This window comes from Loxodonta africana, chromosome 11, assembly GCF_030014295.1.
Source record: "Loxodonta africana isolate mLoxAfr1 chromosome 11, mLoxAfr1.hap2, whole genome shotgun sequence".
In the NCBI taxonomy this organism is placed as follows: domain Eukaryota; kingdom Metazoa; phylum Chordata; class Mammalia; order Proboscidea; family Elephantidae; genus Loxodonta; species Loxodonta africana.
In genome coordinates this window covers 19,927,458-19,949,627 of record NC_087352.1, presented here as the reverse complement: position 1 = coordinate 19,949,627, position 22,170 = coordinate 19,927,458, and the positions used below count along the sequence as shown (strand labels likewise).

At 41.4% G+C, this 22,170-nt stretch overlaps 1 protein-coding gene across 1 annotated transcript in view; it reads left to right on the top strand.

The window, feature by feature from the left end:
* LOC100669736 (zinc finger protein 613) overlaps positions 1–21,519 on the top strand; it is a 45,794-nt gene extending 24,275 nt beyond the window's left edge. Inside the window, exons 5-9 of the mRNA XM_064293172.1 lie at positions 2,085–2,322; positions 5,902–6,013; positions 16,107–16,233; positions 16,518–16,613; positions 19,297–21,519. Coding sequence (XP_064149242.1) covers positions 2,085–2,322; positions 5,902–6,013; positions 16,107–16,233; positions 16,518–16,613; positions 19,297–20,402 — 1,679 coding nt within the window. The 3' untranslated portion in view covers positions 20,403–21,519. The remainder of the gene's footprint in view (positions 1–2,084; positions 2,323–5,901; positions 6,014–16,106; positions 16,234–16,517; positions 16,614–19,296) is intronic.
* Positions 21,520–22,170: the final 651 nt, after the last annotated feature.

Here is a 22,170-nt window from a genome sequence, read left to right as displayed (position 1 = left end):
AGAGTAGAACTGCCCCATAGGGTTTTCTAGGTGGAAATCTTTATGGGAACAGATTGCCAGGTCTTTGTCCTGTGGAGCCACAGAGTGGGTTTGATCTGCCAACCTTTCAGTTAGCAGCCGAGCACTTAACTGTTGCTCCACCAGGGCTCCTTAGATGGACACTATGACGTGGTAAAAACGCAAGGGCTCATCAGTTTACTCGTTCTGCAGTGGTACCGTCATCTCTCCCGAGAATCAGAAACTGAAAATAGTGCTGGCCTCCCTCTGTCCTGATAGGGCTAAATGAGATGAGCTGGCGAAGTGGTTGGAAGCAGAGTTTCCGCTTTCTCTCATGGTAGCTCAGGGGTCAGAGATGGTGCCCAAGGAAGGTCTGGGGCCCTCATGCAAAAAGGGCTGCCAAGTCCCCCTGCTTGCCGGCTCCAACTGAGACCAGTTTTCAACTAGTGTAAACTAACGGTGGTGTTGCTAAAAACAAAACTGTTAAAATGAGGTCTTTCTCTAAAAGTCAGATTGTTGCTGTTGATGATAGTTGCCTATGAGTCGGTTCTGACTTGTGGCGACTCCATGTGTGCAGAATGGAACTGTGCTCCCTAGGGTTTTCAAGGCTGTGACCTTTCGGAAGCAGATCTCCGGGTGCCTCTGGGTGGGTTAAAATCGCCAACCTTTTAGCTAGTAGTCAAGTGCCTTTACATTCACTTTGTTATTGCTGTTGCTGTGTGCCTTTGGGTTGATTCCGATTCATGGCAACCCCATGCGTACAGAGTAGAACTGTGCTTCCTAGGGTTTTCAAGGCTATGACATTTCAGAAGTAGATTGCCAGGCCTGTCTTCCAAGGTGCCTCTGGGTGGGTCGAGTAGCCAACCTTCTGGCTAGTAGCTGAGTACTTAACCATTTGCGCCACCCAGGGACCTAAAAATGAGATAAGAAATCTAAACGACAGATACAGAGAGAAGCCAGGGAAATCTCCTACAACCTGACTGATGCATTTGTTTAATGAGAGCTTTATAGCCACTCTTGGTCTGAATTGTTAAAGGCATGAAAATTGTGTTCCAAACTGTTTACAAAGCCAACATGGCACCCTGGGTCTAGGTCATAGACACCTGGCTTTATAACCCTGTCACCACATATAATGTTAATGATACTGTTCTGTCTCAGAAGGTTCTGGAGGCTTTCATGCTCCAGGACCCTCATCAATGGGAACCCCTGCCCCTCCCCCCCCCCCCCCCCCCGTTTCTTGTTGTCTTCTCGGGACAGTGGGAGAGGCAGTGGAAAAACTCCATCACAGTGTCCCACTATGGACTAAAAATAGCAAGGTGGTGTCAGCCATATTGGAGTCGTGGTGGCCTAGTGGTTAAGAACTTGGCTGCTAACCAAAAAGACAGTGGTTTGAATCTACCACCTGCTCCTTGGAAACCCTGTGGGGCAGTTCTACTCTGTCCTATAGTGTAGCTATGAGTTGGAATCAACTCAATGGGTTTGGTTTGGTCAGCCATTTTACCAGCAGAGGTCCAGAGGGATGGAATCCTGGCAATAAAAATTCTTTTCCTCATCTGAAAGGCCAGAACAGAAAAAAAAAAAAGGCTCTAAAAACACTCCATAACACCCAGTGGGAAGGAGTCCTGGTGGCACAGTGGTTAAATGCTTGGCTGCTAACTGAAAGGCTGGCAATTTGAACCCACCAGCCACTCCCCAGGAGAAAGACAAGGTGATCTGCTTCCATAAAGATTACAGCCTTGGAAAACATATGGGGCAGTTCTGCTCCGTCACATGGGGTTGCTATGAGTGAAAACTGGACTTGACAGCAATGGGTCTGGTTAACACCCAGTGCAAAGCAAGAGTTAAACTGCAAAAGAAAAAGTAAAAAGCCCTTGGAGGCTGTTTTTGCCAAGTGGCCTTGAAGAAACCTTAGAGGCTTTCTCTGGAATGTTCTGATAACAGCCTTCCTCCCCTCTTCAAGATAACCAAAAGACAACACAGTCAAGGCTGCAATAGTAAGGCAGAGAGGGAGAAGGTAAAAAGGGAGAGACAGGCTCCATGCTGCCTGGCAACTGAGTAGGAACCGTGTTGCACTTGATATGGTAGAGGTGTGGATCTGGAAATAATTGAGGGCACACGCAAGGGTGATGATGACCAACAGAGGAAGAGCAACATGGGAATGGCCTGGAACTCTGCCCTGCACAGCTGCATCCTTTCCCAGTGTGACCCTCTCCTTCCGGAAGCCGAGACCCTGTTCAAGCTGACCTGCCCTGAGCCACCTGGCTCTCTGTTCCCTTGCCCCAGGAAGCTTATGGCCAAATCCCAGCTGGCAGCCTCCAGCACATGGTATTGGCCCCTCTGACAGACATGAGTCCTGTTTTCATGTCCCTCCAGCTGGACCTGGGGAGGGATGGAAGGGCTCAACTTTGCCCATTTTTACTTTCAGAAATAAATAAGACTAAAATTTAAACTGATGTCCCTCTGTCACCAAGATGAGCCCTAAAGGCATATGCTATCACTCTACTGGTCTGTTTGAAATTCCACTGTTGAAATTAAATCTCTAGTGACATTTGAGGAGCCCTGGTGGTGCAATGGAAGCCCTGGTGGCATAGTGGTTACGTGCTACAGCTGCCAAACCCACGAGGCACTCCTTGGAAACTTTATGGGGCAGTTCTACTCCATCCTGTAGGGTCACTATGAGTCAGAATCAACTTGACGGCAACAGGTTTGGTTTCTTTTTTGTTTTGGTGGTGCAATGGTTAAGCGCTTGGCTACTAACCAAAAAGTTGGCATTTCAAACCCAGCGGGTCCATGGGAGAAAGACCTGGCGATCTGTTCCCATAAAGATTATGGCCTAGAAAAACCCATAGGCAGTTCTGCCTTGTCACATGGGGTCACTCTGAGCCAAAATCAACTTGATGGCACCTAACCACAGCAAGCCCACTCAAGGACATTGTTGTTTTACTTACAATCAGACTAATGAATATAAAATAGAGAATAACCAACACCTAGCATATGGAAAAATAGTTATTACAGTAAAACCTGTGGAAGCTGGAACCTGTGTAAGGCAGAATCCTGCCAGAGAAGGAAAGCTTAAATATTTTCCACTAATAGAGAACAGTAGAAAAGTGGTAAGACTGCACCCTGTCAAAGGTGGAAAATTGGTGAGACCCAGAAAAAAAGGTAGTCCCATTGAGTTCCAGTTCTCACAGGTTTCACTGTATTTTCCTGTTGCAAGCACTCTACACCAAAGTTTACTCCCCTTTAGAAATACTTACCTTTCATGAAAATAATCAAATAGCCCTACAAGCCATTTCTTCCCATGGGGTTAATTGCTCTCTTAATGGCACTAAAATTGATAAACCATGTGAAATTTAAATGGTTACACAGCCCCACTTAAATGTATTCTGAGTTGTAGTATCAAACTAATTTACCTTCTGTTATTGTTGTTGTTAGGTGCTATGGAGTCAATTCAGACTCAGTGACCCCATGTGATAGTAGAACTACTCCTCAGGGTTTTCTTGGCTGTCATCTTTATGGAAGCAGATCATCATTTACTTTCTACAGATACTAATATTAAACCTTTCTTTGCTTTAAAAGGACATTATTTTCTCTGTAGCCTTTGGCCCTTAATGCTAAAAGGTCCTTAACCAAACAAACTCTATTTAGATGCTCAATTATAAAATCCATTCCCAATTCATCTAATATTAGTAGTTATGGATTTTAAAAGATTACTAGGATCCAAATGGGTTTGGAAAAGATTGATTTAAAATCACAGGATTCAGAACAACAGTTACAATCTGCTATAATGACCAGCTCCTGAAAGTTGCAAGTTTTATGTGAAATGACTTTACAAAGCTGGTTAGCACTAGCTCATTTTATTTTACTGTTGGAAAATGTATGTGACAAATTTTGCCACTTAACCATTTTTTAATAATTTTATTTATTTTATTGTTGTTGAGAGTATACACAGCAAAACACACACCAATTCAACAACTTCTACATGTATAACTCAGTGACATTGATTACATTCTTCAAGTTGTGCATCCATTCTCACTGTTCTTTTCATAAAAAAAAAATGCTGCTGTATCTATATAAATGACACTCAAACTGGAGTGTATCAAGATGATGTTGCAGCTGAGGCTCATGCCAGAGCTGTGGCCGATGCCACCAGTTTTTAACCTAGCCCTCCTTGGAACCTAATTTCTTGGTTGGATAATATGGGAACTTGGTTTTGACAGGGATTCCAAAGAATTGGTCTAAGCCTCTTGACTATTCTTATTTTCTGCCTTGACTTTCCCTGTGTGGTGGTTGGCGTTATAAAAGCTTGCAAGCAGCCATCCAGGGTGCATCAATTGGTCTCCCTTTGACTAGAAAAACAAAAGCAATGAAAAGTATCTACACATGTGCCCTATCAGATTGTTGATCAAGTATGTTAAGACCTGAAGAACCAGATAGTGCCCGGTCCAGTGATAAAGTTGATCACAGGTCAATAAGGGGAGGGAGATTGTTAAGATTAAATAACTCCCCAGAGCCTGACAACGCTCCAAGACTTCTGGGTGCCTCATCTTTAAATAAGTAGCCCTGGTGATACAGTGGTTAAAGCACTCAGCTGCTAACCAAAAGCTTGGCAGTTGGAACCCACCAGCTGCTCTGCAGAGAAAGATGTGGCAGTCTGCTTCGGTAAAGATTACAGCCTTGGAAATGCTATGGGGCAGTTCTACTCTGTCATATAGTGTCGGTATGAGTCCAAATCAACTGGACGGCAGTGAATTTAATCTTCGTGGGAGCAGATCAGCAGACCTTTAAGGAGCCTGGATGGGTTTGAACCATCAACCTTTTGGTTAATGGCCGAGTGCTTAATCATTGTGCCACCAGGGCCCTTTTTCATTACATATACCTCATGCAACCCCCCCTTATTAATCTCTCAAAAATGTCCATTTTTGTTTTCCTAAAGACCTTGTTCTCTCAAGAGTGCCCTTCTTGTTTTCCCAAAGCCCTTACTCACTTTGAAATAACCGAGGGGTTTAGTGAGTCGAGATCAACTCTACAGCGACGGGTTTTGGTTTGTTTTTAGATGCTTAGCCTAAGTTTCTTTTTCCCAAGGCCTGTATCGCTAAGGTTTACATGTGTGTTCCATGTGACTTGTCTTTCTGCACTACTGTATAATCTTCAAAATACCAGCTGTACATTCTTTTTTAATCACTAAATTATAAATGGCATGTAAACAAAAAAACGCCTCACGACACCTACAGCAGTTCCTCTAGAACTAAATGCCCTCTGCAAAGCTCTCGCTCTGTTTTAATAAATAGTTGACGTCTTTAATTGTCAAAGTCCTATTTTTTTTTTTTAACACTGTCCTTGGAAGATTTTGCAAAGTGATAAAATTGGCTTGAAAATAGGGCACGATAGTTATTTCTCAATTGCTTCTCAAGGTCCGGTGCCTTAACCACAAGGCTTAAGAAGGACAACTTCTCCCGCTCTGCGGCCGGTGGTTGGAAGATGGCCGCTCCCGGAACGTATCGGCGACTGAGGCGCGCGTATATTGCGTCATAAAGGGATACCTTAAGGCCAGATTCCGGACTCTGGAAAGACGCCAAGTGGCTCTAGTTGACTTCCATCCGCGATCTTCTGAGGGTCCAGTCAGCGGTGGAGGTGGGGCCGCGTGGTGGGGGCACAGAGGCGAAGTGTCTAGGGAAGTGAGTTCCGAGATTTGTCTCCAGCGGTGAAGACGGAGGTCGTGGGTCGGGTCAGTTTTGGGTTTTGGGAGTGTTTTGGGGTCAGGGAGATCGCACTGGGACTTTTGTGTTCCGGAGCGCTTTGGAGTCGGTGTTGGGGGAAGAAGTGGGAGTTTTCCATGGCGTGGGGTGGGGGTGGTCCTGTGTTGGAGGATCATTTGCGGGATCCGTTTTGGGGGTTCCCTAGCGGGGAGAGCTCGTGGGGTTTCGCGCTGGGACGTGTCGGGAGGTCCGCTCGAATAGCGCGTGGAGGGGTGTCTGCGTTGGGGTGTCGGTGGCTGGAGAAGCAAGTTGTGGGGGTCAGTGTTGGGGGCAGCTTTTGGGGAGTTCCGTGTTTGTTTATCATCTGGTTACTTTTATGGGTGGAGTTTGTCTCCAACTTTACTGTATATTCGTATTAAAGGTTTGCTTTCAGGTCATTCCAAGCTATAAATCAAGACCAAAACAATAGAAAATCTCCCATTTGTTTGGCAATTAAACCATACACTTCTCATTAATTCGTAAGAACAAACAAATCGTGGTGGAAATACTTTGAATTGCATTTTAATAATCTACATGTTAACCCTTGTGGAATTCATCTGAAGTCAGTGGAGGGAATTTATAGCTTTAAATGCATAGATTGAAAAAAAACTAAACAAAAACCAAACCGTTGATTTCGACTCATAGAAGGATGAAAATCAGTGGATAAGCATTTATCTTGGAAGTTGTCTTTTTTGTACTTTATTGATTAAAGTGCTTTATTGATTATTGGAAATGCTGGCTTCATGCAGTTGGTCGAGAAACTTCTTTTTCTTTGATATATGAGCGTTTAATGTTGCAATCACCTAAAGATTAACTAGCACTCATCAGGCCCTGGTCATTTTTTTAAACTCTTTTTTTTTTTTATGGACATTCTCAAGCATATAGAGGAGTAGAAAAAAAAAATGTAATATGTGCCTGTCACCCAATCAACTCAAGACCAATTTTATTCATCTGTATCCCCCTCCACTTATTTTCTGTGGAGAATTTATAGCAAATCTAAGGTTTTGTGTCCTTTCACTTATAAATATTCCATTATGCATGTCTTAACTGATTAACCAAACCAAACAAAAACCATTGCCATTGAGTGGATTCTGACTCATAGCCACTCTATAGGACAGAGTAGAAATGTCCCATAGGGTTTCCAAGGAGCAGTTAAGAGCTGAGCTCTTAACTTCCCAATCTAATATCCAGCCACAGTAATTACTAACGTTTTGGTATATTATCTTTCTGAGTGAGTGTGTGATATTTATTAGGTTTTGCAGAAATACAGGGTGATAGACATATGTAGGTCCCTGGTAGTACAGGGGTTATGCGTTTGGTTGCTAACCAAAAGGTCGGCAATTTGAGCCCACCAGCCGCTCCTTGGAAACACAACGGGGCAGTTCTACTCTGTCCTGTAGGTTCGCTATGAGTCGGAATCAACTGGACTGTAATAGGTTCGGTTTGATTCTGTTTTATGTATACATAATTACTTTTTTATATAAAAACTTTCAAAGTAAAAGTAATGTGCTGTTTTCACAGAGTGTACATTATGGACATCCCTTTACTTCAGTAAATAAGGATTACACTATAAAGTAATTACATAATATTCCATTAGGCAGACTATAATTTTTCATTCAATTAAATCTCTTTTAAACTTGTTGCCATTGAGTTAATTCTGACTCATAGAGACCCTATAGGACAGCGTAGAGCTGCCTTGTAGGATTTCCTAGGCTGTAAATCTTTATGGAAGCAGACCGCCACATCTTTCTCCTGCAGAGCAGCTGGTAGGTTTGAACCATTGACCTTTCACTTAGCAGCCCAGCACTTAACCACTGTGCCACCAGAGCTTCTTAATACCCTATTAAAAACCAAAAACCAAACCCAGTGCCGTCGAGTTGATTCCAACTCATAGCGACCCTACGGGACAGAGTAGAACTGCCCCATAGAGTTTCCAAGGAGCACCTGGCAGATTCGAACTCCTGACCCTTTGGTTAGCGGCCGTAGCACTTAACCACTACACCACCAGGGTTTTCAATACTCTATTAGTGGACCTAAATAATATGGTTATATTCCTTTTTGCTTACTTTCTTTTTTTTCCTCTGTGTAAATTACTGAAAACAAACCATTGGGTCAGAAGTGATGCTCATATTGAAACATCAGTATGTAATGTGAGACTATTCTTCAGGAATGTTCTACCATGTGACACTAACACACAGTGTTTATGTAAGGGAGTGCTGTCATTTTTCATATCTGTCATTTTTTCATGTCATTTCAAATTTGACTAAACTCATATTCCCATGCAGATAAAATGGCCACTTCAATTACTTGGGTTTTCTGAGTCTACTTAACATAGGGAAAATATTGATAATTTGCCTGATTTTTCTCCAATATTGATACCTGTTTTTTGATTCTATTCTCTAATTGCTTTGGGTTGTGGCCAGACCAGTAAGAATGAGAATGGTGATACAAACCCTTTCCGTGTTTCATAGGAATGCTTCCAACATGGCACTTGTTCTTAGTTGGGCATTTAAGTTTAGTTTTTGTTTTCGTTTTGCTCCGGATCGATTCCTTTTTTCTTTTGGAAAGAAATAAAGTATTACAGCTACAACTAAAGCCCCAGCTCCATTTCTTCCTCTTGTTTCCCAGAAATAACCACTATCTTGAAATTTTACATTATACTCATGCTTATTTTTGAACTTTTAAATGTGTGGTGTCTACAATTTATAGTATTTTTCATATATTTAAAATTTTTATACAAATGATGTTATACTTTAGGTATCTTATCACATGAAATATATAGTCTTTTTTTTTTTTTTTTTTTTAAGTCAGGCTAGGGAAGTAGCCACTCCATTCCTAGCTTATGATGGGTTTATAACAAAAGCAACACAGATTTTATTAAATGTTTTTCAGTATCTTTTTAAATGATCATGTGGCTTTTCGCCCCTAACCTACAAATTTATTTTATTGGACAGGGTTGGTTGCCAGCCTAAATTCCATGCCCCCTTTCTGTTTTATTTAAGTAGTCATTTTCTGGGCGTTTAACCTTAACCTCAGTTCAGTAGGAAGTCCACATTAGTCTTAGCAATTAGAGTGGTTCCATTGCCATGTTCCGGGCACGAACATTTGGTGCAGTTCAGATCTATTGGACATGAGGGGAATTCTGCCAGGGAGCTTTGGGAAGTGATTGGATCCTGGATCTTCCAACCCTAGATCTCAATTCAAACCCATTCATGCACCACCACCTCTTCCTACCCCTCTCCTGTCCATGATGGATTCTATGTTTAGCTTGTGTACCCGTAAAGTTCTAGTAATAGTAGTGTCAGAAGTCCTCTAACTTCAGAAGGAGTGAGAATCACCATCATCACAAAGCTGATTCCTATGAGGTGGAGATCAGACACATCTCCACACTCCAACCTTTTTACCAATTCTGACACTTCTCTTCTGGGTTCCATAATTCATTGCAGTGGTCACACAGAACTCAAAGACCAAGACCATACTTACAGTTGAGTTATTTATTAAAGAAGTAACAGGGTACAACTTGGGATCAGAATCAACAGGCTAAAAATAAAACTCACCATTAGGATCAGGAAGCATGCAAACAAAGCCTGGAAGACTCTGCCTAAGAGGAGAGCACATCCCTCCCTTCTTTAAGTGCAGGACAGCTCCTCTCTGCAGTGCAACCAAGGAGGCCCTTCTTTCTGCTATGCAAGCCTGCCTCTCAGCCTTGCAGGGCTTCTTTCAGCCCCCTCAGGACAGGCCTCTCTGCCTTCTGCCTCACTACATTGGCCTCTTCACTACTAACTGACCCAGCTGATAGCTGGTATAGGAGTTGTGTTTAGCTCTTGTAGCTGCATTCCTAGCCTCAGGTTTCTGCCCTCACCACCTACTCTCCTGCGGGGACCCTTTCAATCCTCTTGCTGTGTTCAGTGTTACAGCCCTTAATCCGTGTTACAGCTCTTTTAGGAGGTTCCTCACCTCCTCTCTCTCTGCTTTTTTCTCTCTTCTTGCCTCTCTTGCCTTTTCTCCTTTCCGTCTTTTTTCTTTATGAAATCTTGGTGAGGTTGGCTGCATATATAAGCAAACTTCTGGTCATTTTCAAGGCATGGCTCTTGTTGGAGGGCCAGGAAGTAACTAGTCCCCTTGGTGGAAAATAGTCACTTCATTTGCATAGTCTATAGTATATTGACCAATCCATGCAAGGTGTGTAAAATAGGCCAGTCACAGGGCAGGCTGTAGCCCAGGGCCAGACAAAAAGGATCAAACCATCAAGTTGTTTACAGCTTACCCAGGAAATGTCAGTCAACCTGGACAAAAGGAACAAACCCTCTCCCTCTCCGGTGGAAGACTAGGCAAAGGTAACCCCTCAGGGCTTAGGGGGGAAATCTCTCAAGCTGTTTTTCCAAAGAACCGAGGCAAAAGTCCACATAAAGGAGTCATTTCACTGCAGTGCCATTCTTATTGGCTGGCACTGCAAGGAGGCTAGACTGAAGGGTTGGAGTGGGACAAAGAGGTTTCAGGATTAGAAATGGAGGTGCTATTCATGTTCACCAGTGTGTTTACCAGTGGGTCAATTAGTGGTTTGGAGATGAGCTGTCTGGGTTTGGAGGATGCAGGAGAGCTAGAGAGAGAATCTTTCAGAATGACTTGCAGCTTCAGGGGTAAAAGCAGAATTCAAGTTGACCTCACAGTGATGGCATCCTCAGAGTGTGAGTCTCCAGCATATCTTGAGAGCATGGCTGTTGGAGAGACTGATCTCTGATCTGCTGCTTCTAGGGCAAGGATGGGGCTGCATTTGTATTCCTGATCGCGTGGACACAGCTGACTGGGTGTGTATACTGAATGTTATAAGACCTGATTCCGGGGCTCAATTTTTGCAGTGGGATCCCAGTATGACGCACTGAGAAGTAAAGTTCTTAAAGGGAGTGGGAAAGAGAAGAAATTTGTGAAGATGTTGAATGAGGCAAAGGTAATAATGGAGAGAAGCAGATATAGATCAAATTCCCACACTGCTACTTGGGAGGGATGTTACCCTGGGCAACACACTACAGCTCACCAAGCCTTAGCTTACTCATGTGTAAAATGGAGATAATAATGAGTACTTCATAGAGTCATATTGAGGATTAAATAAAGCAACGCTTGTGATTGGTTAGTACTTTGGTCTTCAAACTAGGGTAATTGTCCCAGTGCCATATAAAAAAATTTTAAAAGTATGTGGGCACAGGTGATTTTACATAAGTTTCCCAGAGCTACCCCTTCTGTATGTTGTCATTCCTAAAGTTAGTCTATGTGAGAAGTTGTCAGTGGACAAGACCATGAGCTGATTTTGATTTCCCATCTCTTCTTTCATATCCACTGTCTTCAGACTTTACAAAAAAAAAAAAAGACATTCCATTTGCCCTTCCACATCTTTCTATGGAGACTGCCCTGTGATATAAAAGCTTCCAGGGTGTTAAAGAGACAGATGAGATACTGAGGACTTATGTTAGGGTGAAAGAGCCCTGGTGGTGTACTGGTTAATGTGCTTTACTGCTTACCAAAGGTCAGTGATTTGAAACCACCGGTGGCTCCACAGGAGAAAGATATGGCAGTCTGCTTCGTTAAGATTTACAGCCTTGGAAATTCTATGGGGTCGCTATGGGTCAGAATCAACTCAATGGCAGTGGGTGGTGGTGATGGTATGTTAGGGTGAGTCCACACGGAAAGAGAGACCAGTTGTTGTGCTCTCAGGAGTCTGTCCTCTTATGATTGAATTTCCTCTTTAATTCACAGGTTTTGGACTACAGGAATAAGATATTTTAAGTAATAGAAGAAGTAGAAGGTTATGGGTTTGGAAGATAATTGTTTCTGGTAACAGACTGACCTGAAATATCCACCACAATTTCCAGACAGGTCTAGAGAAGACAGAAAACAGAATACATCCAAGAACTACTAGTCCTTAAGAACAGAAGAAAATGACCAAGGCACAGGTGAGGTTTGTTTGACCTGTTTTGCATTTATTCCCAATGGATTTATGGAAGCTTATAAAAGACAATTTGATTGAATGAGACGGGATCTGTTGATAAAAATTGGGATCTGGCAGAAATTAAGTTTAGGTTATAATCTTAAAGTAGGACAAGTTAGGAAGTGAGATATGGTTCATCAAAGTTCTTAACATTGGAACATAGGTTAGTGTGGTGCAATGAATTACTTAATGTGGCCCTTTTAGCCTTGCATGTTTTTGTAACGCCTACCCAATGATTGGATGGAACTATGGAGATAGGGACACATATTCATACTCATCGGCACTGGGTTTTGGGTTATGGAGATAGGGTGCTTATGGCCCACCAAGGGGATTGGGCAGCTTACTAACAATGCAAATAAGGTGCCTGGAACCCTTGTGGGAGTAGAACCATGCAAATAAGGTATATGGAACTCTAATGAGGGGATTGGTCAGGTTTGCCATCCTGTTAAACTTAAAAAGAGAGCCAACCCTAGAGGAGAGGAGGACCTCACTACCAAGAAGAAAAAGAACAAGGAGTGGATCACATCCTTTAGACCTGGGGTCCCTGTTCTGAGAGACTCCTAGACCCAGGAGACAGCTGGAACACCAGAGAAGGCACAAGACGGTGAGAAGCAGTGGCATGTGTGGCAGAGAAATGGCAACTGAACCGGGAGCTGTCATGAGGCAGTGGTGGGCTCTCCAGCCCACAGTGTGAGGCGGCCACAGAGGGAGTGCTGACCCACAGAGTGAGAAAGCTGAGTGCCTTTGGGCAGGAGACTTCCTAGTGGAGTGGAGTGCCTCCAGGCACTTATCGTCGGAGCTAAAGGGCTTTGTTAACAGTTATCTGGGCAGGGCAGAGGCAGGCTGAGAGGAGCCTGTCCTCAGGGGGCCAAGAGGAGCCTATCCTCTGGAGGCAAGCTTGAAGGCCCAGGCCCAGGCTCAAGGAGGGCCCGGTGGTAGAGGCCTGCCTGTGAGCATAGCCAGGGAAGAAGTTGTCCTCACTGAACAACTGTATCCTGAGTTGTACCTGTTACTTCTCTAATAAACCCCCTAACTGAGTTTTATTGTCTGTGAGTTCTTTGTGACCATTGCAATGAATTAACAAACCCAGCAGAGAAGTAGATAGTGCCGTGGGAGGGACAGCTGGTGTCAGAATTGGTAGAAAGGTTGGCGAGAGGAGGTATGTCTGACCTCCACTTCATAGGAATCAGCTTTACGCTGATGCTGATCTTGATTCTCCTTCCCCTTGTGAAGTTAGACTAGGAGGCCTGATGCCATAATGCCATTTTTATAATAAATGACTGTGTAAGACTTTGTGAGTTGACTAAGTTATGAATTTGTGTGTACTTCTAAAAAAATTATTATTATTATCATTTTGGTCAAAGTACACATCAATTCAACAATTTCTACATGTACAATTCAGTGATGTTGATTATATTCTTCAAGTTGTGCAACCATTCTCACTTTCTTTTTCTGAATTGTTCCTCCCTCATTAACAGAAATTCACTGCCCCCTAAGGTTCCTATCTTTCGAGTTGCTGTTGTTAATTTGATCCCGTAGAGATCTTAAGAGAGCACAAGACTCAAAGTAGACATTCTTACTAATTTCTAATTAAACTAAACTGTTGTTTGGTTTAAAGAAGACTGCAGGAGGTATTTTTTATTTAAGGTTTAAAGATTAGCTCAGGGCAATGGTTTTGGGAGCCTCAATGGCGCCAGAAAGTCTGGATTCTGTGAGAATCTGAAATTCTGTTTTGCATTTTTCCCCTTTTGATCAGGATTCTTTTACAGAGTCTTTGAACAAAATGTTCACTAATGGTAGCTGGGCACCATCTAGTTCTTCTGGTCTCATGGCAAAGAGGGCAGACATTTATGGAGACAATTAGCTACACATTCCATTTCTTTCTCCTATTCCTGACTCTCCTTTTTCATTTGTTGCTACAAGTGAATAGAGACCAGTTGTTGTACCTTGGATGGCCATTTGCAAGCTTTTAGAATCCTGGTACTACAGAAGAAACTAAGAGGTAGAACAGAAGCACTTAACACAATATTAGACCAGTTAACTGGAATGTCCCATGAAACCATGACTCTATACCTCCAAACCAAGAAATCAAATACTAAAAGATACTTCGTTGTACATAGGCAGCCTCAACAGCTCTTTTTATTTTTGTTGTTGGAAAAATACGTGTCACATACCATTTGGCAATTGAACATTTTATAGATGTATAGCTTATTAACATCAATGTTAATCAGCTGTGTGTGTGTACTTTTCCTGGCAGTCAGTGTCTTAGGCTGGGTTCTCTAGAGAAGCAAAATCATCAAAGCATATAAATACGTATATAGAGAGATTTATGTCAAGGAAGTGGCTCACGCAGTTGTAGAGGCTGAATGTCCCAAGTCTGTGGGTCAGGATAGAGGCTTCTCCTGATTCATGTAGCCAGAGGGGCTGGTGAACCCAAAATCAGCAGGTCAGAGAGCAGGGCTCTTGCTCACAGGCTGTGAAGATTGATGAGTCCCAAGATTGGCAGGTAAGACCGTAGGTAAGCTGCTAGCTCAAGTCCCAAGAACAAGAGGTCAGATGAACAGAAGCCAGGTGCAGGATCCAAGGCAAGTAAAAGCCCACGAGACTTGCGAGAATGTCCAGTTATATTCGGTACAGACCATACGCCCAAGGAAACTCCCTTTGAACTCACTGGCTGCTCACAGCAGATCCTATCATGGAGGCGATCACATTATGTCAAATCTCATCATGTAAGCGATCACAACATCATACGACTGCCAAACTACATCATAACTGCCAGACCACTTACAGTCATGGCCCAGCCAAGCTGACACACAACTTTAACTGTCACGGTCAGTAGCAAGAAAAATATGAAAAGTTACATGATTTGCAGTGTCTGTGAGGAGAAGGCACACCAGTTCTTTAGGGAAAGTAAACATTTCATTGCCCTTGGGTCTTTAAAATTCCTCAGAGTTAAGCTAAGGGGGTAATGCCAAAGCAAAACTCATTTGGAAAAAGATTACCCCAAAACAGTTTTGCTTGACAGTGGAGACTTCTGGTAGTCTGACTTCACCCAGGAATAAAGCTGGAATTAGCCAATAGAATAAATGGGCAGCTTGTCCTGCAAATGGTCCTCTATGAAAAAGAATTTTTCCAACCAAAGTTTTGTTACTGTTTTGGCAGGAGACAGCTGAAGATTCACCAATTCTTTGATAAAACATTGACAATACAGATATTGCCAGTGCTAACTTTTTCCCTTCTTAACCTCGTAGTCAATAAATAAAGTCACAGCCAATTATTCTTGTCTTGACTTTCATATTTTTAATGACTCAGGTGATACATTTTCATGTAAGAGATTTAAGCGAACAGAAGTATTTGTAGAAATGGACAATATCTCCAGGTCTTTCCTACCCAACTACCAACCCAAAAGTAACAAGTATGAATAGTTTGGGTCTCCATCCAGTTCTTTTCTGTGAATATACATGTGGTCATTAAGGGCTTGGCCGCTAACTGAAAGTTTGGCAGTTGAAACCACACGGCTTTATGGGAGAAAGACCTGGTAATCTGCTTCCATAAAAATTAAAGGCTAGGAAACCCTATGGGGCAGTTCTCCTCTGTCACGTGGGGCGGCTATGAGTTGAAAACAACTTGACAGCACCTGACAACAACAAAAATGTCTTATTGTATAGTTATATAAACTTTTATATACATACATGTACTTATACACCTATAATTGTGTATACTATTAAGAATTTTTACATGTTTTGGATTACAAAATGTACTGTTCGGGGGCTTGAATTTTGTCATTTAAGAGAATGACTTGGAATGAGTATGTGTACATCGCCTCATTGATTTTAAAGTTTGAGTGGTCTTACACAGCATCAGGTGCTGTAATTTTACCCTATCTTCTATTGATGAGAATTTAGATTATTGATGTTTCTCACTATTGTAAAAAATGAAATAATGAACATTCTTACTGCACATTGATTTGTCCCTGTTACTTGCGGTTGACTCAGTTCTGACTCATGGTGACTCCATGTGTTATAGACTAGAACTGCTTCATAGAGTTTTCTTGATTATAATAGTAATGGAAGCAGATTGCCAGGCCTTTTCTTACACAGTATTGGTGGTTGGGTTTGAACTACCTACCTTTGGGTTAGCAGTCGAGTGCAAAGAGTTTGTGCCACCTAGGGACCTTGCACATACTTTTACATATGTGCAAATATTTTTTAAGTATTTTTTTAGGCTCTGAAGAACTAACTAAGGGAAATCCATGGTCCTATGGTAGGTGAAGTATCACAGTTTGCTCCATTTATTGTGGGGCAAATGAGCAGAACATGTCCCTGTCCATCTTTTCCACATCATGTATTGATATCCCCCTCAGATTGCATTGGACTGTGTTATTCCAGGGATCATTATCATTTGAGGATGTGGCTGTGGGCTTCACCTGGGAGGAGTGGCAGTTATTGGACCCCTCTCAGAAGGACCTGTACAAGGAGGTGATGTTGGAGAACTACAACAACCTGGTATCAGTAGGTAAGGACAGCATCACGGGGTCACTCACTGTGGGTTCCATTGATCGTCTTTTCTTTCTCATTTGGTGAAATCTTTAGAGCCCCATGAATTTTTAGCGTTTGGACTAAAGAACTGTAGGTCGTAGACTTTTATTGTCTTTGGCCCTAGCGTGTATGCTTTCCACTCCTGAGTAAAAGGTTTTTATTGAGCAGTTTACAAGTAACGCAGTCTCTGGAATATAATCTTGTCCAGTTTTCCTAGCATAAATATTTGGTGCCAAGTGTTCAGTGAGTTTTTGTTTACAGGGTACCCAGCTACCAAACCAGATTCAATCTTCAAGTTGGAGCAAGGAGAAACACCATGGATAGTGGAGGGGGCAATCCACAGTCAGACCAGTCCAGGTGAGTGAGTGACAGGCAATACCATGGGCAGAAATGATACTAAAATCCCAGGTGGTCAGTGAAGGGTCGACACTTTAGAAACATTGTTCTGAGAACTTTTTTCCTACCACCTGATGACTCAGAAATCTAATCAGTGCTAACCTCTCTGATCTATAATAGGGCTGTTTTTCTTTGCCTGCTATTAAAGGACTCTGTCTCCCCGTTTCTCACTTCTGAGTCTGACCACAGTCTATTCTATGTGTGACCTTGATTTCTTGCTTGGTTCCTTTCTTCCCAGCATCCTCATGTCTTCTAGTCTTCTGTGGCAGTCTCACTTCCTATTTCCCATCTTCCTTGCTTGAAAACCCCCGTCTCAACTCCTACAGATAACCCAGCAATCAACCCTGCTGTCTACTTGTTCATATCTCTGCCTGTTTTTGAAAGGGTTGGTTTTCCTTCCACCTTAGCTTAGTTCATAAAAAACCACACACGTCTCGTCTGTCAGGGCAGTTCTGGCTACTTACTCTCTTGCTGCATCCCTGGCTTCCCAGATTCTTTTTTTTTTTATCTTCTGCTTGATTCTCATATTCGGAGTTCAATTCATTCACAGTTCTAAGCTCTCTATTCTCTGATGGAGACTCCCAAATTGACACTTCCCCTTCTAACATCCAATCTGCACTCCATCCTGTGTATTTTTTCAGACACCAGGGCAGCTGCCCTATGATTTCCTGCCTCCTATATCAGAAACTCACATCCTCCTTTCTCTGTGATAATGTTTTTCCCCATCATGGAATGTACTCATATGTACCCCTAACATCAGTGCAATTCTGTTCTGACACAAACTACAGTGTTAGTTCTCCCGACCGTAACTTCCTGGAGTTAGGGCTGTTCATCACATCGTTCTTGAACGGAGAATTTTGTGTTCCCTTTTTGTTTTAATTTTTATTTCGTTTTTTAATCAGGAGTGTGTGTAGAGTATGTGAGATTTCTTTTAAACTATGAGCTTTGCTTTTTGAATTTCTGCTCCTGACTTGTTAGAAGTGGGAGGGACCTGAGCATATGAAGTTTGAAAGGCCTCCTAGGTGATTCTGCTTGGACCGCTGCAGTTGCAGAACCACCACGCTACTGTTCTGAGACACATTCAGATGTAACGAAAGGCAGAAACACCTACCAAGAGTGACATCTCAAACTTGATGTTCCTCAAGATGGAGGACCCGATTCCCTGTAAATGCCACACCCATCCCCTTAATCTTCCTCATCATATTAAATGGCACCAGCACCTACATAAAAAATTAAACCACGTACTGAGGAAATATCCTAATTCTTCCCTTTTACTACCTCCAACATTTGTTCTAGTGGTGAGTCTTATATTTTTCTCCTCCCTACTTGCCTTTTCTCTTCCAGACTATATCCCTTTTTTTTCATTTACTGACTCTCAGTTTTCTTTCTTTTTTTAAGTTGTACCTTAGGTGAAAGTTTATAGCTCAAGTTAATTTCTCATATAAAAATTTATACACATATTGTTTTGTGACATTTGTTGCAATCCCCCTGTATCCTATGTTTATCCATTGTCATGGTAGTCAGTCACACACAAGCTACTGTTCTCTCTTGTCTGAACTCTGCCATTATCTCCTGCCTATTCTCTTCTACAATTTCATCTCCCCAATTCATTCTCCATGAAACAGTCTTGTGACCTTCGAAACGGTCAATTCGGAACTTGTTTTGGCTTACTGACATTGTTCTTGGTATAAATTCAATTTCTACTAGTCTTCCTACAGGATATGAAGCTCTCAATAATGCCTACCTTTCCAAACTTATCTAGTCCTTCTTCAACAAGCTCAGGATATCCCAAGTACACCATCTGTCTTAGGTTTCATAATCATGCCCAAGTTTTTTTCCCTTTGGGTTTTTGCTTTGTGTTCCCTTTTCTTTGATTGTTCTTCATTTAGTTCTTTACATAACAGTGGTCATTCTTATCCTACGACATCAGCTCAACTTTCCATCTCTTGTGGATGAATATGTAAGATTGACCTACAACTTCTCTTTCACCTTCTTTTTACCATTTTTCAAACTCTGTAATTTTGTTATCTGTTTGCTCACCTGTTGACTAGAATGACAGTTCCATAAAGACAGATAATATTATTAGTTACTTTAATGTCTCAAACACCAACTTGTTCAGTGAACGTTTGTTGGATGAACAACCTAATCCTGGATTAGGTTGCCTTCTTTTGTGCTGTTTCAATAGTAATTTGTTTTCTATTTCTACTTCTTTTTCCATTTTGCAAAGCCCTGTTTTGAAAGCGGAGCCCTGGTGGCACAGTGCTTAAGTGTTTGACTGCTAACCAAAGGTCGGCGGTTCAAATACACCAGCCACTCCTTGGAAACCCTATGGGGCAGCTCTACTCTGTCCTATTGAGTTGCTATGAGTTGGAATTGACTTGATGGTGACAGGTTTGGGTTTTTTTTTTTTTTTTTTTGGAAAGCAGCCTACATTATATTTATTCAGTGTAGACTGTCTATCAGTATTTCTACAGTAGCTGGTTTTCCTGTTTTTTATAATACTGCTTTTGTTTTGGAGGGTACATTTTCATAGGGTACATTTGTTGTGACTGGTATGTTATAAGACCTATCCCAAACCATGGTGCTTTTGTATCTTTTTTCCATCTAAAATGATCATGGATGTTTTCGTTGTTCTTTTTCTTAGAAGAAATATGGGCGATTGGCCATACGCAGCGGCACTCAGAAAACCAAAATGAGCTTAAAAGTCTGGAAAGATGTCTGCAAAGTTTTACACTTGGAGATAATTTTGGTTTAAGTAAAAATCTAGTTCCTTCAACACAAAGATACAGTGTGTTTGACTCACACTGTGCAAGTTTGAAACCTCATTTAGATTTTGTTACCCAGAATAGAAGAGAAGCAAGAAATGATTCGGATGAATTTAGTGGTTACGGGAAATCATCTGTCCACATGAAACATGATAAAACTTTTTCTGGAATTAAATACCATGGATGTGTTAAACCCAGTAGCACTAAGTCACATCGTGATGACCATCGAAAAACTAATACAGAAGAGAAACCATATGAATGCAGTGAATGTGGGAAAGTCTTCTCCAGAAAGTCACTGCTCTTGATACATCAGAGAATTCATACAGGAGAGAAACCCTGTGTATGCAGTGAATGTGGGAAAGCCTTCACTTGGAAGAGCCGGCTCAAGAGACATCAGCAGTCTCATACTGGAGAGAAGCTCTATGGATGCAATGAGTGTGGGAAATCATTTTCTCAGAAGGCATACCTCATTGTACATCAGAGACTTCACACAGGAGAGAAGCCTTATGAATGCAGTGAATGTGGAAGAAGCTTCGTTTTTAAGTCAGACCTGACCAAGCATCAAAGAATCCATACAGGAGAGAGACCTTATAAATGTAGTGAGTGTGAAAAAGCCTTTAGAAGCAAGTCTGAGCTTATTCAACATCAACGAACTCATACTAGGGAGAGATCGTATGGATGCAGTGAATGTGGCAAAGACTTTACCCATATGTCATTCCTTATTAAACATAAGGAAACTCATGCAAGAGAGAAAGCGATAAATTCTATGAAGGTGAGAAAACCTTCCTCAGGGAGACAGAGCTCTTTATACATGTGTAAACTCATGCAGGAACAAAACTGTATGAATACAGTGCCTTTGGAAATGCCTTCTTCAGGAACTCAGCCTTTAAACATCTGTGAGCTCCAAGGAGGTAAAAATGTAGTGATTGTGAAACAGCCTTTTCAGGAAGTCAGCCCTCAGTACATAATCGGGAATTTTCACTGAGAGTAAACTTTGCAAATGCAGTGGACTGTGACAACACCTTCAGTAATAAATTATATCTTGTATATTACAGATATTATTTAGGGAAATGATAAAAATTCTATCATAAGCTTATTTCCTGTATCACATTTTCATACCTTTAGAACCTGGGAAATGCCTTTCCAATAAATGAAATCTATGTGGACACCAGGAATGGTGTTGTATAATGAAAAACTGAATATAATGAATGTGGAAATAACAACTGTATTAGTTTCTTACTGATGTTGTAACATCACAGATTTGGTCACTTAAAATAACACACATTTATTATCTTATAGTTAATGGAGGTTAGAAGTCCAAAATAGACCTCACTGGACTAAAATCAGTGTGTTGGCAGAGCTGGGTTTCTTTGTTCAGCCTCTAGGGAAGAATCCTACGTTCCTTGGCTAATGGTTCCTTTTCATCTTCTAAATCAGCAGAGGCTGTTCAGGTCTTCACTCTGATACTGACTCTTCTGCCTCCCTCTTACTCATTTAAGGACTGTTGTGATTACATTGGGACCACCAGGATAATATAGAATAATTTCCCTATTTTAGGATGAGTTTGTTAGCATTTTCAACATCATCTACTAATTTAAGTCTCCTTTGCCCTGGTGGTACAGTGGTTAAGCATTTGGCTGCTAACCAAAAGGTTGGCAGTTTGAATCCATCAGTTGCTCCTTGGAAACCCTGCGGGGCAGTTCTACTCTGTCCTGTAGGGTCACTATGAGTTGGAATTGACTGGACAACAGTGGGTTTTGTTTTGGTTTGGTTTTTGCTTTGTAATGGAATATATTCACAGTGTCTTGAGATTAGGACATGCACATTTTGGGGAGGCCACTATTCTGTCTACTGTGGGCCCATACCATGACCACAAATGATTCATGTCTATTCCATGTGCAAAAGTACATTTACCCTACTCCATCATTCCCAAACTCTCAACCTCATTATAACATCAACTGAGAGTCCAATGTCTTATTTAAATCTTATCAATTCAAAAGTCTCAAATCTAATACTAATCATTTATATCAGGTGTGGTTTAAGTTCTGGGTATGGGTTCATGTTGAGGCATAATTCTTCTTCCTATGTGAGCCTGTGAAATTAAAAAAATAAGTTCTGTCATCCCAAAAGGTTCATTCCACCTACTACCTTAATTCTCTTTTGCTTTTTTTTTTTTTTTTTTTTATGTAATGTAAAGTATTCACATGTTCCAGGAATTAGGATCTGGCCGTTCTGGGGAGGATATCATTCTGCCTATCACAACAACTTCGTGGGATTGCAGAGATGTCTTACTGTTTTCAAAAACATTTTTGTAGTTTGCAGAAGAAAATTTATCATGAATTCCTTAGGTTTGTCTCCTGTTGGGGTTTTTCACAATTACTTGAACTGTAGGTTTATGTCTTTTTTTTAATTTAGGAAAATTTCAGCTTTCATTTCTTCAAATACTTTTTTTACCTTCACCATCTTTCTCTTCTCTTAGAATTCCAAAGACATGAATTTTCTATGTTTTGTTATAGTTATAGTTCCACAGGCCCGTAAAGTTCTAGTTAAAATTTTCAGTCTATTTTCTCTGTTCAGATTAGGTAATTTTTTACTGTTATGTCTGTAAATTCACTGATTCTTTTCTCTTTCCATTCTGCTATTAAGCTCACCCATTGTGGGTTTTTTTTTTTTCTTTTTTTAATTATAGTTTTCAGTCTTAAAATTTTTTATTATCTTCAATTTCTTTTCTGAGGCTTTCTGCTTTTCTTGTT